We start from the raw sequence: 21,738 nt of genomic DNA, 5'->3' as shown, positions 1-21,738 counted from the left end.
ACAAAATAAATAAATAAAAAAATAAAAAAACATATGAAAACTCAAAATTCAAGCAATTTCTTTAGATTAGTCCATTTCTTTCCCTAATTAATACCCCTAAACATACCTTAACACTTTCTTCTAAAAATTTTTCTTCCCTCTGACATGTACCCCCAAAATATGGTGGCAAACCAACTATTAGACACAGTTTCAATAAAAAAAAATAAAAAAAAAAATTGCCACGCAAGCCCAACCCCCTAAAAAATTATGGGCTTCGTAATTACTATTCAAACCTTTCAGATGGGTTCACAAACCCGAGTCGAACATCCTCTCTCCCTCCCTCTTTTGTCTCTCGTTTTTTTTTTTCAATATCCATTCTTTCAATTATTATTTTACGTTTATAATTAAAATTAAAAAATTTTGACATTGAAATTTTCTAAACAAAACTCTTAACATTTTATTTTAGAATTATATTTAATAAATATAAATTATATTTTAGATGTGATATTATTGTTGAAATTAATATTGCACTATGAATTCAAAAAATTAATATCAGAATACAAATTATACTACTATATAACCAATTTTTTTTTAAAAAAAGTCCACAAAATAATACAATTTTTGGTTTATATTATTTTCAATATTAAATTTGATTTTATAGTAGAAAGATTTTACGTGCAATAATATATTTTAACATATATTTTCTAATTTTTAAGTTTTAGAATTTAAAGCATATCTTGTTCAAAAATAAAAAAGAATTTAAAGCATATCTAAACATATATTTTAAAATTCTAAAACTTCCTTGATAATGATTTTATGTTTTGTTTATTTTTTTAAACCTAGCCCATTTTTGAAACAAACACATTTTATTTTAAAATAATTTTTTTACTTTAAGTTTTTAGAGTTGAAGAAAAATTTTAATTGGATGTGCTTCATTTTATTCTTATACGATAAATATTATTTTAGTTTTAATAAAAATAAAGGAAGTATTGAAGTAAAAATACTATTATTATTATATTTTCTTTTCAACACGTGGGGTGTGGAATTTTGGTCTTTCAATGCCAATGCAGTCAGCCCCAATCTTATCACATTTTATTTTCAATTATTCCCTCCTCTATTTTTACTGTTCCAATAATTTGATTTTGAGGCGAGTTTTTACTTTTTACTTTTTCAACTTTTTTTTTTCAATACAAACATAAATTTTTGAACTTTAATTGCATTGCAATTCTTTAAATATCAAATCTTCTTCTTCTTTCAAGGGATGTTTCCATCCACATAAAGAGGGAAGTTACGTTATCGCAAAAAAAGAAAAATAATAAAATATAAAAATATCAACAAAATATCGACATAATATTAATAATAAGAATTTTCTACTTATCTAAAAATGGTGAAGGCTTATTTGGTAGTTTAAATATTGTTTTTTCATGAATATGCTTATTTTTATGGTGTTGTAAAATATTCATCAATATTTTGTCGATATTTTCATTAATATTTCTACAAAATTTAGACCTCGACATTTTTATCGAAATTGACATTTAAAACTTTGAACTAAAGAATCATACTAATTTTACTTTTACTTATTAAAGTTTACCGCACTATTTAACAAAATTTAAAAATTTAAAGCTTAAATCAAAGGAGTTTTCTTTCCCATATAAATTACCAAATAATACTTAGGTACCGATTGGCTGTAATCACCACCATTTAAATGTTTAACGACAAACGAAAAGTAAAAAATAAATAATTTTTTTTTAAAAGATAATGCGCTTATCAATTTTTCAAATGGCATTACCATAGATATATAGATGTTCACTGATCAATACCTAAGCATTTTCTTAAATTTCTAAAAAATTAGAAAAGTAAATTAATTCTCTTTAAGAAGATTACTTAAAAAAATAAAAATAAAGTACATTTAAAAAATTAATCCAAAAATTGAAACAATTTTCAGATTGGATGCCTATTCAGCTTTGATCCAATTACAAAACTAAGGATGAAAATTGCTTTTATGCTCTCTCCAATTGCAAAGAAAGGAGACAATATGTGCCAAAACTTAGTTCCTAGATTTGTGACATGTCATGCTCCTATTCGTTAAAATATTTCAAAATAATCATAATAAAAGGGAGCACATTCATTATTTAACAATTAATTTAACTAATATAAACTTTTTTATAGAATAATTGTACACATGACTAGAAGAAACAACTTTTTGCAACTTGTGCAGTAGCTTCAACTTATGATTGCATTAATTAATGGTGGCCATATACCAATTTCTCTTACATTTCAAGATTTTTATATAAGCATAATACTTCACTAAAAAAAAGGAAGACAAGATTCAAATTCTCCTTCATTTGTTTGAATTATAATAATTTTAAAAAAATGTTCTTAATTATAGGCGCACAAACTTTCTCATTCAAAAGTGTGACCTATTAAACAGGTATTCATTATATCGATCAAATTGATTATAGAAAACCCTAAATTTTGAACACAATCTAATCAGAGCTATGACTTATAATCACCAGTGAACAATTTTTACCCTCTTGTTTCCATCAAATTGACATCATCCCACTCAAATACAAATTGTATAGTTGAAGAATATCAATGACTACAAATTGAAGTTTTCCTCACACGTTTAGCATTATTCTAATCTAATCAATCTATTATTTCTCTCGCACGATTCTACTTTGTCTTCCACGCGTTGTTTCTGTTATTATTATTCTTAAATTAAAAGGATGTTTTTAAAGTAAGATTTCGAGAATAATATTGTAACATTCCAAATCTCAAGGAGGGGACAATAATGTTGCATATTGAAGGTGTGGTAGCCCCAAGAACGCACAAAGCGGCCACAAAATAACTTAGGGTTAGAACAAAATAAAACTAAAATCAAAGTTGAAGGAAACATTATTATTATTATTATTATTATTATTATTATTATTATTATTATTATTATTAGTGGAGGCAAAGGGTTATTGTTAGGAGGAGATGCCAAAACCGCACAAAAGTCAGCCACCTTATCCATGTGCCACTAAATCAATGCTTCAATTGAAAAACCCAAAAAAAGAACAAAAAAGAACCACAAAAAATAAAAGTCAATTTAGCTTTTAACATTTAACATGGGGAATCCACATTGGAGCGAAACTAGTGGTCGTTACACGCGTGCCTCGAAAAAAGGTTTCACGCTCAAACATATTTAAGAGGCGAACATAGTCATTTATCAATAAGAAAAGAAAAAGATCCATGATAAATAATTAAGTACACGACTTCTCTAATTGTATGAGATATTTTGAGTAGAACCATAAATAAATCAAGGTGAATTTAAATTTAGAAGGTGTAATATCACACTATTATAGAAATATGAAGAAATTTGTTTTTCTTTCCTAAAAAAAAATCAAATCATAAATTTGATCCTTATGATGTCTACTTTATTGCGTCATATCAATGTTTCATCAAGAAATGTTTAAAATATCACAAATTTTGAATTTATCAAAAAAAAGACTAAGCAATTAAAAAAATTTAGGCTAGTTTTATGTATGAGATAGGTAGGTTTTTAGCATAAAGTTGAGCAAAGATTGATTGATATAGTATCGCATGAGATACATGCATGAATATTTATGATGGGAATCATTATGTTCAAAGAAAAATTTACAAAATAAAGTAATCTTTAGAGCAATCATATAACTATATGACTTTGGTTACATTTCCATTCTATATTGTGACCATTTGAATTCCATTAATTAAGGATTTTTTCTGATAATATTATATTTTTTGTTTTGATTTCTTTTATTCTTTTAAGACCTTTAAAAAAATAAGTGTATCCAATAATATTCTATATTTCTCATTTCTTGATTTATTTTACAAATACTTAAAATATCATAACTATAGATGTATATATGAAAGAATAACATTACATTCATCCAATTTCCATAAATAAATTGTAAGGTTGACATCACTATTTGAGTCATCGCATTTCTAATATATTGAGATTAAAAGTATTTTAATATATGTATTATGAAAATGATAGTATTTAGTTAAATTTTTTACGAGTACTTTTAATTTTTTTAAAATATCCATAATTCTAATAATAGATTGAAAAAAATAATTTAATGTATCTTTCGACAAAATACTTTGATATACTTTTTAGTTGAAGTAGATAATTAAAATAAGAAACATTAATCACCCTAAAATCACTTTTTAGATAATTATCACTCAAGTATTTCTTCACAAAAGTATTTTTTAATTGATCTAATTTCTTAAAATTATTTTTTTACTTAGTACTAAATGTTATAAATTTTTTAAAAACCATTTTTAATCGTCTAATTAAAATCACTTTGGAGATTATATTAAACACATTTTTTAAGTCCTTCCAAACACACAATTTACTTTCTTCTAAAATTGCTTACAAAATAAAATTTTCACTTAAAACACTCTTCAAAAATGTTCATCAGACACAAGCTAAGGGTGTGTTTGGGCCCTTCCAAAATCAGTTTTGCTAATGACAAAATCACCTTTGGTCATGTCTAGCAAATTAAAAAATGGATTTAAAAAAATTAAAATCACTTTAAATTGATTTTAAAGTATTACTTGGATCATGATTTTAGAAAATCAAACATACTTAAATCTTTTTTTCAAAATAATTTATTCTATCATCACTCTCAAATACACTGAAATAACGATATGAAAAAGTTGAATGCACACACATCCAAGACTCCGTTGAAGGATTCAGCTCCCTTAGCTTGTAGTACGGTCGTACCCTAAAAGCACTTATAGACCACCACTGCAACCCCCACCCAATAAGGTCACTTTCACTACTGTCCTTGTTTGTCACTTGCTTATCTACAACCTTCAATTCCCTTTTCTTTTTCTCTTGCATCTTGTACTATATAGATGCTCGTGTCTTCCACGCGCTCATAATTTAGTAATTGACACGTATCGATAAATAGTTCCTATATTCGAAGTTCTATAATGTCATTTCCTTAGGATTAATCTTGTTAAGTGTTAATTTTTTGTACTAATTTTACATTGAAAGTTGAATATATATACCATAACTTATGGCCTCGAAAAATCGAATCGGGTCGGTTTAGTAGAATCTTTGGGAAGGGTAAGTTGAAGGCAAAAAGTAGGGATGATCTTATCTACATACTGCTTATCTTCATCCACTGCCTTTTCTAGCTAGTCAAAATGGTGGTTGAATTTTGGTGGGCTCACTAAATTTGGTCTTTCTTCTCAAGTTTAAACTTGAAAAGTTAATAGGGGCCGAGAGCCAATTCTTGCTTCAAAGTCGTTATTTGAGAAACAAATTAAACTTTTTTCCCCTTTCTTGGGAGGCTAAAATATGATGTATTTGTGGGGTTTAATCATGAATAATAAGTTTGTTAAGGGATCAAATCAAGTACAAACATGTGGCCGCCACCGAAGACGAAGAGTAAGGCTAGTCATGTCCAGAAGCAGAGTTCAGCTCGATCGGTTCTGTTCTGACCCAGAGTAAATGTGCTACCAGTTGAACGTTAATTCTACCAATAGAGAATCTTCTGACTCTTAAGTGGGAGATCCACTTAGTGACATATATAAAGGTGTCATGATAGCATAGCTACATTCCTCAATACTCCCTCTATAAAAGGTTGAGTCCAACCTTCTAAAAGGTATGTCAATCTCTTGCATTCTATCTACATAAATTCATTTGAATGTGTAGCCCTGCTCGAACAAAGTTGTAACTAATTCATTTTAACAAGTCGTTGCAATTATTAATGACAGGGGCTAGTGATCTTTCTCTGTAAAGACAAAAAAAGAAAAGAAAAGAAAAGAGTTGGATGCGGAAACAAGAAAGAAAAAGGGTGTGGGCCGAGAGGGCATTGAGAGTATAAATTTCTTCTCTTTAGCTTTGAGAAGTAGAAGGCTCCATTGAATCAGATTCCCCATTGGTGTGGGCCTCTCCTCTAAAATGATGTGTAAAATCCCCCATTAACCATTAACGTTGCCAAGATGAAGAAGAAGAAGATTCCATTGCCTTTCTTCTTTATTTTTTAGCAGTAGCTGTAGCTGAGTTATTTTATACTTCAATTTTCACTGTTTCTTATCCACACACCTTTTTTCTTTTCTTTTTTTCTCTCCAAATAATAATAATAATGACTTTCCAGTTTCGACCTCTGTCGTTCCACTACCACCACCACTAGGGTCGTTGTCGTTGCTGCCTTTGTTTTCAAATGCCAACCTAATCAAAACCCTCTACTTACCTTTTTCACTATGGATTATTATTCTTCCATCAAACTAAACCCTATCACGACTGGCTAAAAGTAAAACTCATTTAATTGGATTTCAGGGTTTTGTTTTCGATTCTAATTTTTTGTCTCATTTATTGACCGACTTCATTTAGAAGCCAAACCACATGGGTAAATGATATAAATTAATTGGGGTGTTACTTTTCCGGGTGGGGAACACCATTGCTCCAAGCAAGGGAAGTTCTAGTTTAATTGTCCTGCAAGACACGGGTGAGAGAATTTTTCCAATGACCTAAACAAAGGGGAGGATGTTAAGGATTCCACATTGAAACAAAGTCGAGAAATAGGATCCGTTCAAGATCACGAACCAAAAGAGTCATGATCTTGAGATGACACTCTCATCACCAATTGGTCCACCTTGGTTATGCATTGGTTATTGTAATGTTTAATTAGTTTTGGCATTATGCATTGAAAATCCATCCCAACCCCAAGCCTAATTTATTTTTTCATTTAAGAAAATGGAAAATATATAATAAAATTATTGTACTCAAATTATCTTAAAAACAAAATAAACTTATTTCCAATATTTTTGAACCACAAATCTAATTTGTTATCTTGTTCTAATTATATCAATTTCAAATACATTCCCATGTAGCTAGCTTTCTATTTATTAAAAAACTGGATATTTACTCATGTACCTCCGTAATTCAAATAATTGATAATTTAATTCAGGTGGTCCCTAGCTCGATTGGATCGCATGCTCTAAGATTAGTCAACTATATATCTCAAACGACTGTAAAGGAAAGATAAGATCTATTTTGTATCATATTCGTTAAAAAAAAAAAAAAATTAATTCGGAAGGAGAAAAATACAAAAGGGCTAAAGCTAATGTAACAGCCCTCCACCACCAAAGAAAATGACAACCAACACAGATGGAAGTCATTCTTTTTTCTTTTTCTTTCTTTCTTTTGGGCAATAGGTAAAAGCCATTCAAACCTGCTTCTTTTAGACAAAGCCTTCTCAAGTACCAATCCCCACACTTCCAAAAGAGAGAAAAGGAATCCTTACAATAATAGCTATTAGAGCCTCATAATAATGATGGATTTTGGGCCAATATTGTTGGATTTAATTGTTCTCAATTAAAGAACCTTATAGAAATTATTTTCAATAAAATAAATTACTTATTTGAAGGTAATTTTGTGGTGTGTGATTGTAAATTATTTCGCTTTATTAAAACAATTATATATTATCTAGGTCAACTTTACAATTTGGGGTTTCAACTATTTTTAACCTATTAAAAAACTCACGCCTTCAAATATTATATGGGTAATGACTTGCCACAATTGATTTGTACGGTCTAATTAGATTAACCTTGCTAAATTAAAATTTTTAAGACTATAGAGATCACTCTTGTCCAAATGAATCTTTTGAATCCATAATATCAAATTAAAATTATATTCAAATCATGAGATCAAATAGGTAGTTTAACTTAAAACTAAAAGAAATTATGATAATTTGAAAAAATAAAAAAGAACTATGAATTTCATTTCTTAACTTCGAGAGTGGTATCAAATCAATAAGTCCAAACATTCAAAAGTATACGTTGATGGGAAGTTTTGGAGAGGTCTACGTGTCCTTTGGAACTGGACGTCGTCAATGAGCAAATACACTTCTAATAAGAAAACTTGACACTCTTACGTTGTCCCACCTAAAATGTTATAACGATCAAATCAATAATCAAAGTAAAAAGTAGAGGTAAACACCTCACGGATTTAGTGACAGATTTTCATTGATAGTGATGGGTCCTTTCTTTCTATAGTTTAGTTGACAAGGAAGGACGACGATTTTAGACGTAGGGCATGCTTCGCTGTACAAGATTCTGGCAGACATTCCGACGTATGGCAAGTGGTTTGTCATCGCCTGCTGTAGGTACCCTCATACAACTCCAATAGTCACATTCCTAACCAAGAGTATGTGTTCTCGTGCCCCGGTGTCTTCCCCAACTCTTGACACCTACTCGAATTTCCCCCGAGAGTATCCAAAAAATCTCTGATATTTGATTAAATAAAAAAAAAAAAGAACAAGTTTGAATTGAAAATCCTATATATTAGGATTTTATGAAGTAGAAAGCAAAGGAGGAGAGTGAGAGTAAAACTAAAAAGAAAGGGTAGAAGTTGAAGAGCGAAGAAGTAAAGTAGAAGAGAGGAGTGTGGGAATGAACAAGGGAAAGGCGGCGCTGGTGGAGGCTCTGAATGTACGGGTGGTGGGGAGCGGGGAGTGCTACGTGGTGTTCGCCCACGGGTTCGGCACGGACCAGTCCGCGTGGCAGCTGGTGTACCCCTCCTTCACCCCCTACTACCGCGTCATCCTCTACGACCTCGTCTGCGCCGGCAGCGTCAACCCCGACTTCTTCGACTTCTCCCGCTACTCCACCCTCGACGCCTTCGTCGACGACCTCATCTCCATCCTCGACTCCCTCTCCGTACCCCGCTGCGCCTTCGTCGGCCACTCCGTCTCCGCCATGGTCGGCATCCTCGCCGCCATCCGCCGCCCCGACCTCTTCTCCAAACTCATCCTCATCGGCGCGTCCCCCAGATTCCTCAACGACCCCGACGCCGACTACCACGGCGGCTTCGACCAACCCCAGATCGACCGCGTCTTCGCCGCAATGAAGGCCAACTACGAGTCCTGGGTCAACGGCTTCGCCCCTCTCGCCGTCGGCGCCGACGTCCCCGCCGCAGTCCAGGAGTTCAGCCGGACCCTCTTCAACATGCGCCCCGACATTTCCCTCTTCGTCTCCAAGGTCATCTTCAACAGCGACCTCCGGGGGGTTCTTGGACTCGTCAAAGTCCCCTGCTGCATAATTCAGACCGCCCACGACGTCTCCGTCCCGGCCTCCGTCGCCACCTACCTCCGGGACCACCTCGGCGGCCGGAACACCGTCGAGATGCTCGACACCGAGGGCCACCTACCCCATCTCAGTGCTCCACAACTACTGGTCCGCAAACTCCGCCGTGCTCTCGCTCGCTGACTCACTGCCCCACTGGGCCCCACTCACCAGACCAAAGGACGCTTATGCCCTTCTGCCCAGTTTGATGGAATGGTCGAAAAATCAAGTGGTCGAGGACGACACACGTGGGCGAATAATTTGTGGTAGTTACTCCCTCACCTCCCAATGACTTCGATGTAGAACTACGAGGATAAGAATTCTCCACGTGAATATCACGTGATAATGTATCTGTTCTGTCTTCTTTTTTTTTATTTTTTTTTATAGTCCTATTTCTTGTTGATCTCTCTTTTTTAAAAAATCTTTGCGGTCTTTTCATTCCACCTTATTAGTTAATAATATGATATAAATAATTGTGAATAGTTTCTTTTTTTTTTTAAATATTTTCTGCCTGTCTATCTCTCTCTTTTGTGACACTCTCTTATTATATTATATACCCAAACACACAAAAAAGAAAAAAAAAAGAAAAAGAAAATGCAAATTGCGTGTTCAATAATACTTTCTTTTTGTCCAAGAGCGGTGACCCACCAATGAGTTTCCATTGGAGTGCCAATTGGCGACTGGCGATTGGCATAGCATTCCTTCGCTGACATGGGAGTGCAGTACTTGCAATTATTTGGAATTTTAAAATGAATAATCTTTTTATCTATTTATCTCTTTTTGAAAGAAAAGAAAAATCTATTTTCTTCCCCTTTCTTTATTTGTGCATTTCCCTCGTCTAGCGATAAAAAGTATATATAATAACGGGAGTGGATAGGAAAGTATTATTTATTTTAGGGATTGGGAGGGAATCAACGAGAACTTAGAAGACTTTTTTTCCTTTTTTCTTTTTCCTATTCTCAATGAATTTACTGTCTATATTATAAGAAGTTTACAATTACAAAAAAACTTAATTTTTTTTAAAAAACAATAAACTAGTTGTTGGGAAAATGAATGGAGCCAAAACAAATAATAATTAAAAGGAAGGAATTGGGCCTAAATACACATTAAAGCCCAATTTACCTTACTTCTCTTTAGCTTTTGTTTTATAACAAAACTTTTTTTTGTTGCTAGCCGTCTACCTAAATTTTGGCCGTGGAAATTGAAGGTTTTGTGTTGTTGCACAAATGTGGCAGTGGGGGCGAGTAGAGTTGGTAGAGAACAAAACGGGAACTTGATCTGTAGTGCGTTGGCGGTAGCCCGTTCTTGTGAGGTTAGTGAAGTTTTTCATTATGTATTCCTAAGTAGCTATTGTCGTAGTGCTTAAAAGCTAGGTGACCATTGTTGTGGCATCTAGAGAGAGTTTTGTAGAACGTTTGTGAGACCCATTGTATTTATCCCAAAATCATAGTAAAACTCCTTGTTGCAGAAGACTGGACGTAGCCCATAATTGGGGTGAACCAGTATAAATTGCTTGTATCGTTTTCTGTGCTTTTCCTATTTTTCTTAGTATTGTGTGTGACTTAGTTTTCACTTACGAACTGTGGAATGGGAAAATATTATTGGTAAGTAATTTTTCACAACACTAGTCTTAATTTACCTTAATTGTTGGATTCTCCACGATATAGAGGTGATATGGTTGATATAAATATAACTTAGGTAATTAAGTATCTGGAGTTGTAGAAAAAATAAGACAAAATTTATAAGACTAATGAATTGTGGTAATTACATAAATAGTAAATAAATTTATGTACTAAGTTTTAGTTTAGCAAGTTTAAAATTTTACACAAATAACATAGTTTCATTTCAATTCAAACTAAAACCATGTCACATAATATAAGCAAAGACTCAAGTTTGTGACATTTTTTAAAATAAAAATATTGACATTTTTTTTTAAATAAACATAATATTTTTGCTATCCAATGTGTTTTACTCATAAAGTTGACACACCGAATAGAAGACAAAGACTATTTAGGATTCTCTTGATGTCACATTGGATGAAATCTCATCCAATTTCCCATTTTATAGTTGAAGTTTATCATAGCATAAACTTTATAAGTATCTTTAAAAAACGTCATAATTTTTTATTTATTTTCAAATATGGCATAAATTTGAATTTTCTTAATATGTTTACCTTACCTTTGTTTAGTTTAATTTGAATTATATTACTTTAATAAAATTTTAAGCTATTTCTTATATTTGAAAATACATATTCACTTTGTAATTGCCTCATTTCCTCTACCATGTAAGACATTGCAGCAAAATAAATAAATAAATAAATAAAATAAAAAATAAACTATTTGTTATATTTGAAAATACATATTATCCGTTTGGGGTATAGTCCACTTTGCTTTTGGTTCCATCAAAAGACAACACTATCTCGTTAAATTTTAATGATATTTCCTATGGGCTAAGCCATTATTTGAGTTCCAGTTCATGAGAATAGCATCTGCATTAGTCTCGCTCTCTCAATTCTTTTGAGGATCCACTAGACTCTCTAACTTGAACTCCTCGAATTTAAGAATTCGAAAACGGTAGTATTCCTTAAGAGTTTAAGGTTTCCCTAAGTAGAGAGCAAAACCTCAGGATCGATTCACACTACAAATTCTTAATTCACATTACTCTTAACACAAACTCATATATAACTTAAGTATCAGAGTGTGCTGGTTGTATCAACTGGTGTCTATTTCTTTCTTTTTTTTTTTTAGGGTGAATCGAATCATGTTAATCAATACCAATAGCGTGAATTTGGTCTATTTTCTAGGTCAAATTTAGACAACATGTCTCTAATTGGTTTTATTTATTTATTTATTTTTCAAATCTTTCACCAATTTCTTGGACTTGCAACTAAATTACTTAGCCATGTATTCATTCTAAGTTAATTTCATTTAATGATTTTCTTTATCCTACACTTTTTTTACCTTTCCCAACTTTTAGAAAATAATTTCTTAAATTTTTGGAGCATAATTTCCAATTTATTTACTAACTTAATTAAATGTTGGAAAAGGGATAAAAGAACAACTAAATAGACAATCAAGAAATTAACATTTTAACTATTTGTTAATATTTATAAATGAATCGAATAACTTGAACCCATCTGATTCAAATATTTTATGGTTAAATTTGGTCAATCATCCATTGAACTATTAATATGATGATATGAATTGAACAAATGTGTAACTCAACATAATTTGGTCGGATTAAGAACTCTTTAGTCCAACAAAACCTAGCCCATGAACACTTATGTCGGGCCCATTATGTTTTTTCTCCTGAGCCCGGCCCATTGTCTTCAAGACTTTGTGAATTATAATCCTTTGGGCCGCAATAGTAGGCCTAAGAAACGTCAGCCCAGCCCACATTTTCATAATATGTGAACAAATCTTCAGAAGTCCACCAAAGTGGTACACATTCTTTTTCGTTTTACAATTTTGCTAAAATTTCAAAAAAATTTGAAAAAAAAGCATCTTACAAACAAAAAAAAAGTTATCAAAGGGCCCTAAATGTACGATTTTACAAATGAAGATAAAAAAAACCTCCTAAAATGACGAATTTGTGTAATTTTTTTCTTCTTTGTACCTTGACATTATGTTGCTAAAATAACTACCATAAACTTTCAATTACTTTCAGATTAGTATTTTTATAATAATAATAATGATGAAAAAAAATTTCTAAAGGCACCGAGTTGACAATTTTGCACATGGGAGATTTGAAATGTCAAAAAGAAATTAATTTGTCAAATTCTACAGCCATGTGAATCATACACGAAGAAAACAAAATTAGAGTTACAATTTCAAAAATTTAAACAGGACTATCAACTTATAACAGAGAGACTACTTCACCATTGAAAAATAATATTCATAAATAATGTAGTTGAAAATTTTAATTTTAAAAAATCAAGTGAAATAAGTCGGAGTTAAATATAAGAAGAAACTACAATGACAATTTTAATCTGTAAGTATCCATGACAACAACATTCCATAAAAGTTTCATTATAAATAAAACTTCAATTATATATTAACTCATGGAAAGACAATTCATTTTTAAAAAATAAATATAATTAAAAATTTTACTTAGAGGTCAATGACTAATTGTCATTGGTTGGTGTTCTCCCTTCTAGAATGCGAAGCAGCTATTTGCACAGGAAAGGGTCAGCAGTAGGCAGTAAAGCAAGTAAAAATAATATATATATATATATATATATATTATTTTAAGAAATGAAATCTAATTATTATTATTTTTTTCAAGAGAGACTTTTAATCCAAACCAGTTATATTAGATGTTTTCTACGAGATGACCAATCATGGGTCAACGTGAACCTGTCTTATTATTATTATTATTATTATTATTATTTAGCTTATCTTTTCAATAATTTGAAAAACTAGTTGCTTTAGACCATTGCTAATTTTTTAATTAAATATCAATATCTATTTGGAATCAAGTTTTAAAACTAATCTTTTTAAATAATAAAAAATTCTATCTTCTGTACACTAACTACCTTTCTGAATTGTGTTGTGATCAGATTTCTTTTTTTTAGTTGAAAAATAATATATTTATATATAAACACTGTAAGAATACCCAAACAGAAAGAATATCTTCCCAAACAATTAATTTGAGAGAAAAAAATCAAAGCTTATTTTGTCGACAGTTTTATAAATATATATCTTTTAATTTTTATTCATTTTAGTCCATATATTTTCAATTTAGTTCGTTGACTATTTTGATCCCTTCAATTTTTATTCATCTCATTTTTTCTATTAAAATTGTTAAATAATATTAAATAATTTGCCAACTTGTTGAACAACTACAAGGCTAAGGAAAATTTAGAGCCATTGGATCTTACACTTTGTTGAAAGCCAGTTTGTGACAAATTTATGGCCTCTAGATTTTATACTTTGTTAAAAGACCAATTTATGGCAAAATTATGGTTATAGAATTTACTTCACAGCAGGATCTATTTGGACTATAAATATGTGGTACCCATCCCTAGCAAATTATCTCAAATCCAATGAGAAAAAATGTGAGATAAAGTAGGAAAGGTTTCTCATTAAAAAGAGATTTTGTTCTTCCCTCTCTAAGAGAGAAAGTTTGCAACTCTATAGAATAATTCTTCCATCATTGCGAGTAGTATTTACCCTAATTTATTTAGAGGGTTTACACGTAATATCATTATGTTCTATTCTTCTCTTAGTCTATTGAAGCTCCGAGCTTGCTCTATTCAATCCTAAATCTTTCAATAAAAGTTTCATCATAGTGATACAATTAGTCATGATTTTGCATTAAAGAATTTTTATTGGGTATAAAATTTAGGGAAGAAATTTGCAATTAAGAAGGAAAATAACCCCTTTCGAATAGACCATACATATTGTAAATGAAAGTTGAAAATATATTATTTAATTAACTGACCAATCAAGACAAAATATTTGTCTTTTCAAAAAAAAAAAAAAGACAAAATATTTGTGCAGACCAACACCGTAACACGAAAGCAAGTCAAATGGAGCTGAATAGGTCTAATTTGGTTCCCTCTCTCTCTTTTTGTCTGATTCTTGGTGGATTGGATTGAAAGAAAGATTTGAGTTCATCTCAAAATCTTTCATATTTCACAGTCTAATACGTTTTACGCATTGTGGTAGGGTTTCTAATCTTTTCCGAGTTTTATTTGGTTCAAACCATCAGTTGATTTTAATGCCTATTTGATGTAGGATTGAGAAAAATATTATATTTTATGTTTGTATTTCACGTTAAATTACGAGAATAAACACGTAGATGTAAGTATGAAAGATTGCTTGAACCACTTCTATTTCTCATGTTTAGAGACAATCATAATCCCAAAACTCATGAAGCACTTCTCGCCAGATGCCCGATTATTTTACATATTGGTCATGATGTTTTTCTACATGCTACTACTTGCCGATTATTGATAAGGTCTACTTGAAATCTATTTTCATAAATGAATCGTATATATCTTATCTTCTTTTATTGTTTGTCAACTTTAGTTACATTGTTAACTTTCTTGTTGGTGTTCCTGTAGCAGTCTTATTGACAGGTCTCTTTGTTCCATTTGTACCTTGATCTAATTAAATTAGCGATTCATTTTTTTCCTTACAATATACTTCACCTTTTTTGATTGATGCATTAAGTCATTGGATTCGAAATTGACTTAAAGTTGAACCTAATGAAATTAAAACTTGGCTTGGTTAGGAATATATACGAATGTTTGATGATAGTGTGTTAAAGTTTGGAAGGGAAGACTGAATTTGAGAGACTTTTGGGAGACTTGGAGAGTGGTCAATTCTGATGGCTATTTCCATTGACTTCTTCTACTGGAATTTCATGTCATAATTTTTTCCACTATTTTTTTTTTTTTACTTTTGGAAGAAGTGTCGTCATCCAATTTGTGCATCTTTGAAACTTACAAAAAAGCAAACCAAATTGTCAAAAAGAGAATGGTGATGGTGAGTCGACTCAGCCTCTCTTTCCCCTTCTCTAATTAAATCAACTGCTCACTGCTTCCTAACTGCATACACGACACACACACGCTCCCCATAATTTAATATACATCTCTCGTCGTAAAATGTTGGGTTTCGAAATAGATTTAAATTTTTGTCGAATGATCAATAAAAGATAAAAAGACAATAACGGTAACAATTTTTTTTTATATTAGGTTTAGTAATTAAAACGAAACATTTAATAATGAAGGATATCTAATCCTAAGATTACATTTAGGTTTGATATGCCCAAAATCCTCATCTATATATAAATATTTATTCAAACTGGGTCAAATATGAGAATTCAAATCTCAAGGGAGATAATGACTTGAACTTCTATGTACTTTTTGTAAATTTTTAAGGTTAAAATATTAATGAATTGAATTTGAATTGTCAAATGGTTGAAAAGACCTCGAGAAGAATGGTGGAATTCAGAGGCTAAATGTGATTTTGGACCTAGAGTTGTATATTATTTTAGACATTATTTACTTTTTCAAAGTATGTCAAAGCTATATATAGCAATATGTGCTTGGGATTAAGTGGGCTAATAATAGTTTATTTACAGCTCAGTAAAAATTAAAATTAGGTATGTTAATTATAACAATTATTCATGTTTCAGGATTTAATTTCAAAAAATTAGTCTCACTGTTTAGTTATGGACTACCTTTTTCTTTTAAAAATACTCCTTTTGATAACTGTTTAATTTTTTTAAAAATTTTAGCTTTAAAGTAAATTTACTTTCTTATCTATTTTTTAAAAAATAACTTTAAAATCTAAGCCTAGATTAGATTTATTTAGAAACCTTTTAAAAGTATAGGACACTATATAAAAAACTTGGTAATTTAACTAAATAAATATATATAATTTTATTGATTACGCCAACCAACCCAAAATGACAAATAGAACCAAATTATTAGATTGGTTCAAATTCTAATATCTCTCATTTAGATCATTAATTATATTGGGATTTTTTTTGTTAAATAATTGTAAAAGGGATCAAAACATCGTGTTTAAAAATGATAACAAGTGTCTTATCTAAAAAATTATGCTTAGATTGACTATTAAGTTACGAATAGTTAACAATTTTATGAGTAATGTTAGATAGGACGGATAAATATCGACAAGAAATTGAGAATGAATAGAATAAATAACATGGAATTCAAATTCGGTTCGCCTGTATTTTCTTTGAAAATAACTTGAGCAATCAAAAGTTTTCCATTTCAGGAGAGTGGATCCGTTTTCTTTCTTACCAAATATAGAAATTTGGTTTGGTCTCACATCATTCTTAAAACCAAAAGACATTTTTGTTATCACACGTGTGCCGGCAGCCGACCGGCAGTTCTTTGGCCGCCGAGCGAGCGGCCCCGACCCGGTTATCTGTCTGAAGTCTGAACCAAAATGGTCGACAAACGAGAGTTGGGCGCACACTTTCTAAAAAAAGTTTTACAGGAAATTATAAAGCATACGAATTTTGAGGAAAATAATAAAAAGGCTTTTGAATTTGTTTTTGATAGAGAAAATAAATTAATTAATTAAAAAAAAGTAAATGACATTATGATGAGGAACCTTCTCTTGTTTGGTTCACAAGGCACACCACACATGTGCCCCATGTGGAGAATATAGCTAACATTCATTCTTAAGTTTCTATTCAATAATTTTCCTTTTAAAAAAATGAGTTTGTATTGTATAATTGGTAACATTTTAAGGTTTTTAATTGACTTGATTCGAATATAGTTTAAATAATTATAAATTCCTTTTTTTAAAATTGATTGTGGGATTTGAATCTCTATGTAATATTTGTAATGTATTATTCTTAAATAAACTAAGATTTTTTTTTGTATGATTAAGATCCTAATTATTTTAAAAGATTAAGTTTTACTATAAACCATATTTTTATTTGCCTAAAATTGCATTGAAACCGTCTTCTTGATAGTACCATTGTTGTCTTTTTTCAGCTTTTGCTATTGCTAGAAATATGTGGCATGGTTTAGCAACTACCATGATTGAATTACTTAGACCATAAAATTAACATTATCATTTCCACTTATTCATCAAACTCTGTATTAACAAATCAATTTTTTTTTTAATTTTTAAGATTTCTAAGATTTTGGCTATCCTTTTAAAAGTACTCTTAAAAATATGAAAAGGAAATAAATTTACCTAATAAATATATTGAGTGGCAAAAATATCATGTTTAGTTTTCAAAAAATGTGAGTAGTTATATTAAGAAAAAAAAAAGCTATAAACTTTACTCTTTTTTATTCCTTACATGAGAATTTGAATGTTTTGAATTCTGACCAAATTACTATATTTTAGTAAAATTTTACCCTTCTTTTATACTTAAAAATGCATATCTTAGGATGTAATTACCTCAATTCCAAGTAATCCAGTTAAAATTGAAGAACAAAACATATCATAACCATGGCAGATAAAGATATTTATTTTAAAATTCTCAAATCTTGTTTTAGTATAATAATAGAATTGGACGATTCAAACTCATGACTTCTTGATCATAGACAAATACTAAATACCGTTGAGTTAAACTTATGTTGGCATCAAATCCTCAAATCCCACCATTGTTCTGCTTATATAAAAAAATATATATATCATAAAATTAGAAAAGTAAAATGTTATCCGTTTATATTTTCCATTAAAATTTTGTTTTAATGACAGCCCTTCATTTCCCTCATGCGACAAAAGAAAGCTTCAATTTCAGCTTTTAAAAAGAGAAAGGTACACAAATCCAATACATTTATTTCTCGAAATGCCAAATAAAAATCTGGTGCATAATTAAATTTAGATTTTAAAAAGAAAAAGAAAAAGGCAGGAGTTTGGACGTTAAATTGAAATGATTCGGAAACGGTAAGGTAAAAGTAGCACATCAGCCGTCAAGCTTGGGGTCCTCGACGGCGACGTTTCGGCCTCAGGATTGACCCAACCACCTCCACTCACTTACTCATTAAACGACACGTCGCCATTACTCATTTTCCTTCTCCCCCTTTTCTTTTAAATTTTAATCATCATTCACCACATCGCCATGTTCCAGCAACATGTCGGCTACTCTCTTTTCTTTTAATTATATCATAGACTCGACTCATATTATTACGCCATTATTCCTCATTATTTTATTTTAAATGTCGGTATTTCAAATACAGATCTAATTTTTTTTAAAACATAAAATTCTGAAAATAATCCGACCGGCTAGCTTTCTCCCTTCAATTATTAATTTCCTTCTATGCTAAAAAACCCATATAATTGCACCCGATTCACGCAAACCTCGTGGACTCTATTTTTTAGACACCCTTTTCTTTTCCATTTATTATTCCTTTTAAATATTTTAACAATAAAAATAAGGCTAATAAGGAGAATAGAATGGAAGGCCCCACTTCTACAGCAATCTTTTTAATCAAAACTTCTCTTTGCCTCTTTTCATCTTCCTTTATATTCATTCAGATAACAAAAAACGAATCCAATATTCGATTTTGGGGTCGGCCACCTCTATTGCTTTTTTTTTCTTTTAATTTATACATATAATCAGTATGCCTTCAAATTTCAAAAACGCGAAAAGAGAGAAAAAAAGAAAAAGTATCTCAAAACTCGGATCAATTTATCACAACAAACATTAAAAAAAGAAAAGAAAAAGTGTGCAAATATATATTTACAAGAAAACCACTCCCCGCTTATCTCCCTTTTTTGTTCCTCTCTACAGGGACCTTCTTTTTGTCTTTGCATTTTTTTTTTCTCTTTTTTGTAATTGAGATGTCTTGTTGTGTGGGGGAGTTGCATCGTCCACGTGGCCGGAACAAAAATTAGACCGACACATCTGAGGTGGTGGCAGCGTGGTTGCCGGATCTCGGTTGCCGTAGAAGCTCTATCAGTTTTTCCGCCTGTCCTCAATTTCACCCGCACAAAAAAAAACCAAAATTAAAATCTAAACTTCCCCTAAATTAAATCAATTAATACACTACGCCAATTGAAATCTAAGAAGACGATTTTGCCCTAGTTTTTGCGAATGATTCTGCTAATTATGGTGGGGGTAATGGATATCATATTGGGAAGAAAGGGAATGGGGAGGTGCCCATATCAATTGTGATTTCTAACTGAGATTTTTAATGTGTTTGTTTGCTTTTAAGAAAAGCTGGGCCTGGGACTGGAAGATGATATTAAAAGCGGAAATAAATAAATAAATAGAAAAAAAAAATGGAGCCAAGAAGCAGACTGACGTGGCCGAGCACCCTTCTCTTCCACCTCAAAAACCAAATCACAAATATTTATTTATTTAATAATTTTTTAGGGGAGAATGAACGGAAGCCGTCGTTTATTTATCTATTTTATTATTTTTTCAATTTAAAAGAAATGAAATGCCACGTAGTTTTGCGGATTGGTCGGCCTGAGAATGAGTAATGGAGGTTTTGGGCCGGGAATGCGTACCTTTTGCTTGGCGCGATTGGTGCCGGACTGCGACAAGGCGACTAACGGCGGAATTGCTCCTTCGCGGGCCACCATTGTACGGTAAAGGACGCTTTCTTCGCAAATCTGCAGCAAGATCACCGCCGCGATCTCCTTCTGCCTCTGCGTTCCGTCCTCCACTAATTCCACCAGCACCGGAATTCCGCCTTCGTCTACCAGAGCCGTCCGCGCCTCCGGCATCGATACCAACACGCTCAGCACGAACGCCGACTTGTCCACCATGTTTGACCCGAAATCCGCCATCAATTCCACCAGCGGCCTCATGATTCCCGCTTTCACGGCTCTCATCTTGTTCTCCTTCACCGAACAGAGCGAGTACAGAGCCGTTGATGCGTCCTTCTTTCCGCGAAATCCCCCGTTCTCCAACAAATTCACCAGCAGCGGAATCGCTCCGCACCGTCCGATTGCTACCTTGTTCTCTTCCACTTGCGAAAGCCGCAGCAGAGCGCAGGCCGCGTTCTCCTTCGCCGTTGGAGTCCCCGACATGAGAGCTCGAACCAGAGGCTTAATCGCACCCGACGCCGCTATCACCTCCTTGTTCTCGTCGCACAGCGACAGATTCAAAATCGCCGTCACGCCGTACTCTTGAAGCTGAGGATCCGTACATGATATCAGCGAAATCAACGGCCGCACCGCACCGGCCTTCGCGATCTTCAATCGATTCTCCGGCTTGTTCTTGGCGAGGAGTCTGATCTCCATGGCCGCCTGCTTTTGCTCCTCAATCGAACAGGATTCCAAGTCCATCACAAGCTGCCGAATTAGGTCATCGGAGTTATCGGAAGCACAAGCAATCAATAGCCGCCGACTCTGCGACGACGCCGTCGTAAACTCCCCGGATCTATCGCTATTACAGTCGCTAAAAGCCCCAGAACTATCTCCGTTACTCAGATCATCAAAACTCCTCCCCATGTAAGTAAACTTCAAGGGATTTTCCGTCCCCATCGCTCGAATTAAACAATCTCCCCTCCCTCTCAACGCATAAAACAAACGAACGCACGCGGCCAGAAATGAACAAAACAAAAGGAAGAGAAAAAAGGAAGAAATTCCTCTATCCAGCAACGAACGACGATAGAACTCGCGGTCGAGTTGTTCGAGTCAAGAAAACGAAGAGACTCGGTCAGTAATTAGAGTGAGTCTCGAACTCGGAGGCTTGATAGAGGGGATTATAAAGGGGCAGCGGAGAGGGAACACCTGGACTTAGTCTCGGGCATCGGGCTGACACGTGCACAAGGGAAGCACGTGCGAGAGAGGGTGTCTTTAAACGCGTGCGTAGAAGGTTCGCTATTCGATGAAAAGGAAATTGGTTCGTTCGTTCATTAACATTTCTTATGGTTTTATGGTTCCCCCTAACGGGCCATTGAAAAACGGAACAATCCTGATCCCCTGCCGCGACTCCACGGTAAATTACGGTGCTCCACCGCCCACTTTATTTTCCACGTTTACAAATACAATTCTACATCTCTAATTCTACACGTAAATAAACGACCAATTACTTTCAAAAAAAAAAAAAAAACCAATTTTGTATTTCTACCTTTTCATAAACATATTGCCAAAATAGCTATTATTTGAAGTTTTTAGGATTTCCTTTTTCCAGCTTCTTACATAACTTTCACATTAACTTTATCAAAATTATAGAAAATTACGTGTTAACTTGATTTGGATAGATCGG

General features: G+C 32.5%; 2 protein-coding genes across 2 annotated transcripts; one reads left to right on the top strand and one right to left on the bottom strand.

Annotated features, from left to right (window-relative positions):
* Positions 1-8,138: 8,138 nt before the first annotated feature.
* LOC148209405 (alpha/beta-Hydrolases superfamily protein) lies at positions 8,139-9,557 on the top strand. Its single transcript, XM_088128321.1, has one exon. The coding sequence runs from the start codon at positions 8,404-8,406 to the stop codon at positions 9,217-9,219; it is 816 nt and encodes a 271-aa protein (XP_087984447.1). The 5' UTR covers positions 8,139-8,403; the 3' UTR covers positions 9,220-9,557.
* Positions 9,558-19,185: 9,628 nt separating this feature from the next.
* LOC148209404 (ARM repeat superfamily protein) lies at positions 19,186-21,216 on the bottom strand. The gene is made up of 2 exons (XM_088128302.1): positions 20,031-21,216; positions 19,186-19,486 (listed from the first exon to the last, which is right to left on the bottom strand). Exons 1-2 carry the CDS (start codon positions 21,009-21,011, stop codon positions 19,409-19,411), a joined length of 1,059 nt encoding a protein of 352 aa, XP_087984428.1. The 5' UTR covers positions 21,012-21,216; the 3' UTR covers positions 19,186-19,408.
* Positions 21,217-21,738: the final 522 nt, after the last annotated feature.

Source organism: Momordica charantia, assembly GCF_013281855.1.
Source record: "Momordica charantia cultivar OHB3-1 chromosome 8 unlocalized genomic scaffold, Mcharantia_2.0 BLBB01000008.1, whole genome shotgun sequence".
Lineage (NCBI taxonomy): Eukaryota > Viridiplantae > Streptophyta > Magnoliopsida > Cucurbitales > Cucurbitaceae > Momordica > Momordica charantia.
This window is presented reverse-complemented; position numbering and strand designations above follow the sequence as displayed.